General features: G+C 47.3%; 2 protein-coding genes across 2 annotated transcripts in view; one reads left to right on the top strand and one right to left on the bottom strand.

Moving 5' to 3' along the window:
- Nucleotides 1–6,512, bottom strand: part of LOC119426463 (histone-lysine N-methyltransferase 2D) — a gene marked incomplete at both ends in the record, with an annotated part of 109,452 nt that overhangs the window by 66,752 nt on the left and 36,188 nt on the right.
- The window catches only part of sugct (succinyl-CoA:glutarate-CoA transferase), a gene marked incomplete at its 3' end in the record, with an annotated part of 9,545 nt that continues 5,286 nt past the window's right edge, over nucleotides 2,254–6,512 (top strand). The window contains 8 exon segments of the mRNA XM_037694109.1: nucleotides 2,254–2,420; nucleotides 3,012–3,057; nucleotides 3,134–3,207; nucleotides 3,275–3,360; nucleotides 3,448–3,498; nucleotides 3,628–3,748; nucleotides 4,719–4,810; nucleotides 4,929–5,072. Coding sequence (XP_037550037.1) covers nucleotides 2,303–2,420; nucleotides 3,012–3,057; nucleotides 3,134–3,207; nucleotides 3,275–3,360; nucleotides 3,448–3,498; nucleotides 3,628–3,748; nucleotides 4,719–4,810; nucleotides 4,929–5,072 — 732 coding nt within the window.

The raw sequence follows: 6,512 nt of genomic DNA, 5'->3' as shown, positions 1-6,512 counted from the left end.
GACTCAGTCCATCACAGGGACACCTGGACATGACTCAGTCCATCACAAGGACACAGAACCATCCAGAGACAATCACACAGAAAGCCCCTAAATGGATTCAAACTAAAAACTTGAGGTCTAATCACTAATGATCAATACTAATTGATAAGTGTGACATCATTACTGAGTCCACAACATGAAGATGTGATCAGGTAGACCTATATAAACATATACATTTACATACACACGAGAAGATGTAAAAAATGGCAAGTTGGCCTTCTTGGACTGTGAGGTCTCAGTCTCTGATAGAGGACATTTGCAAACTGAGGTGTACCACAAACCCACCCACACAGACCAGTATTTGCAGTTTGACTCCCATCACCCTTTGGAGCACAAGTTAGGAGTCATCAGGACTCTGTATCACAGAGCAGACAGCGTCCCCACTAGCTCAGGAGTCAGGCAGAAGGAGAAATCCCACACAAGACAGGCTCTAGAGCAATGTGGATATTCTAACTGGGCCTTCCTGAAAGCAGAGAAGAAACCCAAACAGGACTCCAGTCAGCCAACAGGTGAAAAGGAGGAACCCAGACCCAGACCAGTGGTCATTCCATATGTTGAGGGGGTATCAGAGAAACTGAGACGTTTATTTTCTAAACATAACGTCCCAGTGGCTTTTAAACCCCAAAATACATTAAAGACTGGTTCATCCCAAAGATCCAGTCCCCCGGCACAAACAGAGTAATGTTGTGTATGTTGTTCAGTGTCAGGAGGGTGATCAGTCTTACATCGGGGAAACTAAACAGCCACTGGCCAAAAGGATGGACCAGCACAGAAGATCAACATCATCAGGCCAGGACTCTGAGGTCTACACTCATCTCCAGGCCAGCGGTCACTCTTTCAGGGATGAAGATGTTCACATCCTGGACAGAGAGGAACGATGGTTTGAGAGAGGAGTAAAGGAGGCCATCTTTGTGAAAAGAAATCGTCCATCATTAAACAGGGGTGGAGCCTCCAGGTTCAACTGTCCCCCTCTTACAATGCTGTGATTGCTAGTATCACTCAGCCCTCTGTGAACAGTAAACAGCCATCAGGTGCTAATGATCCATTGTTAGGCTGATGGTCCTTCTTGAGCATGTGATCAGCTGGTTCTGGTTGTCAGCAGCAAACTGGTTGATCCACTCTGAGAAGGTGCTATTTAAGAGACTGAGCTGAATACAGCACCTCAGACTGAGGAAGTCCTCAGGATGAGAGACGAAACGTTTCTACATTTTTTTGTTTGTTTTGCTTTGTTTTGTTTTTTGAATGTCCAGAGGACCAGAATGAACTTTTTTGGATTTTTCTACCTGGATTATTGAGCATGCATCAGGATATATACATTTATTATTACTAATGGTAGAATTAAAGGTGAGCCGTGCACATTTGTTTGTTTGAAACAAGTAGTCCTCCGTGTCCCTCTGTCCTACTGGAGTAGACCTCAGAGACAAAAAGGTTGGAGGGACGTCCTACACCAGGCACCACCAGAGTCCACCAGGGTCCAAACAGACCGGACCAAGAACTTTATCCTCCGTCTGATATGCTCATCAAAGACAAAGAGGTTTCCACTCAAACTTTGATACATTTAGCTCGGTGCGTACCTTTGGACGGGTTCAGCAGTTCTGTTCTGAACCTGGAGGACGGATCAGAACTCACACACGTGCCGAGATCCAGCAGGACTTCAGGGAGTCTGAAGAAGATCCGGATCTTCCTCCTCACACTGAACTTCTGTCAGGTTTAATCAAGACTTCTGTTAGTTAACTTCAATTTGTCTTCCAACATTTTTCAGTCAGGTCATCTGGACAGTTTCTTTTTTTGTGCTGAAACGTTTCGCCTTCCATCCAGAAGGCTTCATCAGTCAAGGAGACACACAACAAAACTGATTCTCCCCCCAACAGTTTACTCCAAAGTGGAACAAACCAGTTCTGCTTGTGATAAGCACAAAAAAAGAAACTGTCCAGATGACCTGACTGAAAAATGTTGGATTTTAGACCTGGATTATTGAGCATGGACTTTGTTGTTCCATTTGTCTTATTCTTCATCACATTAAATCTGTCACGAAGGGGTTTTATTTTAATAAAAAATGCATATGTTTAATGTTTTCATTTTTACGTAGTAGTCGTAATATGCAGCCTGGATTAATGCATGTTTTGTTATTGTTGTTGTTTTTTCTTACTAATTGTCATAAACAAGGTATCCTCTTAATACAGTTTGTCCACTTTTATTTTGAAACGCAGTTCCCGGAAGTGCGGCAGCTGTAGCTGTTAGCTTGGTGCTAACAGTTGAGAACATGTCCGCTCCTCTCAGGACGTTGAACTGCCGTCTCAGGCCTTTCTGTCCGGTGCTCCCGGAGAGGAGACTGAGGAGGAGACCGGGCAGCATGCGCTGGAAGTCGGACACAAACACGGGTACTTCCGTCCGGAGCTAAACTAGCAGGCTAATGTTAGCATCCTGCCTGTGGTCGGGATTAGTGAGATAATTTGACTTCCTGTGGTCATAATCTGCAGATATCCTCCCGGTTTAATGAGTCAGCATGTTTTATACTTTATGAAAGTTAATTTAACTGAGACTTAACTCTATTTATTACATTAATGTAGCTCGATTACAGTTTAACTTGCGTCAAACTGCCGGAAGTTACGTCTACAGCGGTTTATGTCAAAATAAAAGTAGAATTCTCATTGACCTGTTACAGTTGAGTTAAAACACTCGTTTGTTACACGACAACAGATCGTTTCAGTGTTTCCGTGGTTTGGTCCGAGATGGTGTAGAGGCAGGGCAGCCAATATTTAAAAAAAGCCCAGCTACATCATAAAGCAATGTAAAATATATGTAGCTGCACACCTGGGGGTTTCCCAGGTGTGATGGGCTCAGTGCTGTATGGAAACACACAATGATGACAATCTCAGACTTCCCTCCCATTAGAAGTTTGAAGCTGGAGCTGAACTGGTTCTGTTTGGGTCACAGTAAAAGCTCAGGTCTGATTCTGGTCTCTGCTGCAGAAAGTCTGGGACCACTAGAGGGCATCAGAGTCCTGGACCTGACCAGGTGAGTCCTGCAGTCTGTCTCTGTCCTCTCAGCCGACTCGGTTCGGTTCTGCTGACGTCTCACTGGATGTTTGCAGGGTTCTGGCCGGCCCGTTTGCCACCATGATCCTGGGAGACCTCGGGGCCGAGGTGATCAAGGTGGAGAGGCCAGGTGAGCGTGTTTCTGCCCAGCTTCAGGCGAAGGATTGTGGGAAACCTGACGGGTTTGTGTCGAGCAGGTGGAGGTGACGACACCAGAACCTGGGGTCCTCCGTTTGTCGGGTCAGAGAGCGTTTACTTCCTGAGCATCAACCGGAACAAGAAGGTGGCGAGGCCCGCTCCTTTCACTTCCTGTCAGGAGACGCACCCTTGAGTCTGGTGAAAATCATTCTGGGGTGAACTTCTGTTTCAGAGCGTCGCTGTGGACCTGAAGCATCCGAGAGGAGCACACGTCATCCAGGAGGTGAGTCGCTGCAGGAGGTGACGCTCAGAGAGCACATGTTTCAGGACCACGCCAAAAATCATTGAAATAATCTGATAAAGAAGAAAACGTGGAGGTAAAGTTCAGGCAGCTCAGGTGTGTGTGTTTCAGCTGTCAGCTGTGTGTGACGTGTTGGTGGAGAACTTCCTGCCGGGGAAACTGGCTCTGATGGGTTTAGGGTTCGATCAGCTGATCAGACTGAATCCTCGGCTCGTCTACTGCTCCATATCAGGTACGGACTCACCCGAGGACAACAGTCTACAGATGAATCGCGCTGAGCGTCGTGTCCAGGCTGAATTTTCCATGAGAACGTGTCATCAGACGTTGTTAATGCGTCAAACATGTCGGAGTTTCTGAATGAACGAGTGAATTTAGTCCCTGCAGAACCTGCACGGTGCGTTCAGGGTCATTCCCCTCCAGCAGCTGTTAGTGACTGCTGTTTCCCTAAACCAGCCACCAGGAAGCACCAGCAAGTGTCTCTCTGGTTCTGGTCCCAAGCCCGGGTAAATGAGGCTTGTGTCAGGAAGGGCATCCAACGTAAAACACTTTGTCCAAAACTATAATGAGAGTTCATCAAAACGGAACCATACCGGATCGGTCGAGGCCCAGGTGAACAACGACCGCCACTCATGCTGTTGACAAACGGCAGAAAGACCACGAGGAGGGAGGCGTGCCAGGGGACGGAGGGAGAAGAATTAATGTCTAAATTCATTCATCCAACCTTTATTTCTACTGGTTAGTCTCACTGAGCCTCAAGGACTCATTTACGAGAGGTTCAGACAACAATAAACATTAATATAAATTAACCACTGATGCCTCTACTCTGGAGACACAACATGTAAAAGACTGTAGTTCACTTTGCCAGATGAAGACCCTGAACTTGACCTCAGCTGCTGTCCCCAAAGTTCTCTTGATGTTTCGTAGTCTGACCCGTTCACCATGGACCAGTAGAGCAGAGCTGTTCCCTCCAGAAGGTCTGTTTTACTCTGAGTGGATTTTTCACAGCTCATATGAAAGATAAACACGATGTTCACTTGTGGTTCATACAGCAACTGGACCTCCAACAACCAGAAACTGACACGAGGAACAGAGACCAGTCTTTGCTGGGAGATAATGTTGTATAATATTTAAATTATTGGGGAACTGTTCTTGAACAGCTGAGCTACAGGTAATGGAGTACTCTGAGTTGTTTGTGTCCTCAGGTTATGGACAGACCGGTCCTCTGTCTCACAGTCCAGGGTACGACTCCATCGTCTCGGCCGTGTCAGGGATGATGCACATCACCGGCCCGGAGGTCAGACGGGCTTCGCTTAGCTTCAGGAATCAGTTCAACAGCTGCTGTGTCTGTTAGCACATCTGTCTGATTGTCTCACTGCAGTTTGGATTTTAGTCTCTTCTGCTTCTGCTGGCAGGACGGAGAGCCGGTGCGTCCAGGTGTCGCCATGACGGACCTGGCAACAGGTCTGTATGCACATGGAGCCATCATGGCTGCTCTGCTGCAGAGACACAGGACAGGAAGAGGAGCTCACATCGACTGCAACCTCCTGTCATCACAGGTACGACTTCCTGTTACTGATGTCACACAGGCCCTACTTCCTGTTACCGATGTCACACAGGCCCTACTTCCTGTTACTGATGTCACACAGGCCCTACTTCCTGTTACTGATGTCACACAGGCCCTACTTCCTGTTACTGATGTCACACAGGCCCTACTTCCTGTTACTGATTTCACACAGGCCCTACTTCCTGTTACCGATGTCACACAGGCCCTATTTCCTGTTACTGATGTCACACAGGCCCTACTTCCTGTTACTGATTTCACACAGACCCTACTTCCTGTTAACTGATGTCACACAGGCCCTATTTCCTGTTACTGATGTCAAACAGGCCCTACTTCCTGTTGCCGATGTTACACAGGCCCTACTTCCTGTTATCGATGTCACACAGGCCCTACTTCCTGTTGCTGATGGCACACAGGTCCTACTTCCTGTTACCAAAGTCAAACCAGTCTTACTTCCCTTTACCCATGTCCTGTAACCAGAACCATAGACATATATACATAGATGCCTTCTTGAGCGGGCTAGCCCGCTGCAGTGGTACGTCGGAGCATCCACCATATTGAATTTAAAATGACGTCATCGTTGATGTACGATTCAGTGCTCAGTGAGGTGTCTACATATATATGTCTATGATCAGAACTTCTCCCTGTTGATGGTGTTGTGTTCAGGGTCTGCTGGTAAATCCCAGAATTGAAGCGGTCTTCCTGTGTCTGTGTGAGAAGCTGAACTAATAACCTGTAGAGATTCAAACATCTGATTTATATGAGAACGTCAACAAACAGGACCGCCAGTATTTCTCTGAGAGTCTAAACAAATGACTCGGAGACAAATGGGACCGGGCTTTGGTCTGGACTCTGGGGTGCATTTGAGTTGACGAGCTGGTTGTGTGACAGTGCTGCTTTTAAAGCTGCTTTATGTGTCCTGAGTTCATGTTTTTCACTGTGACCCGACCCAGTTCAGCATTTCTCAGGAGTTTATGTTCTTTCAGAGAAGAACTCGGTTTGCAAACAGCTTGAAGACCCAAACTCGGTTCAGAGGATTCAGGTTCTCAGCCTCAGTCTGCCGCAGCTCCTCCGATCCACGATAAAGTACATCAGATTCTGATTCACAGAACGAGACATCCAGAGATGGATAAATGGCTCAAACAATCTGTGAGGCTTTGGCAGGGACCGGTTTCTAGAGTCTCGATTTCTGTGGTCAAAATCTGGGGCTGCTGCAGTCAGATTACCCACAGTCCACCTCTCCTCCCTCCACCACGTCCCATGATGCATTACTGTAGGAAGTGCGGCAGCCACAGGAACGCCGACCGCACAGTGACTCCTCCAGGAGGGTCCTGAACAAAGACGGCACACAGGACTGGATCGGATGGTTCAGATGGAGACAAACCTCCACCCAGGACTGGATCGGATGGTCCAGATGGAGACAAACCTCCACCCA

Source organism: Nematolebias whitei, chromosome 20, assembly GCF_014905685.2.
Source record: "Nematolebias whitei isolate Nwh7 chromosome 20, NemWhi1, whole genome shotgun sequence".
Lineage (NCBI taxonomy): Eukaryota > Metazoa > Chordata > Actinopteri > Cyprinodontiformes > Rivulidae > Nematolebias > Nematolebias whitei.
This window is presented reverse-complemented; position numbering and strand designations above follow the sequence as displayed.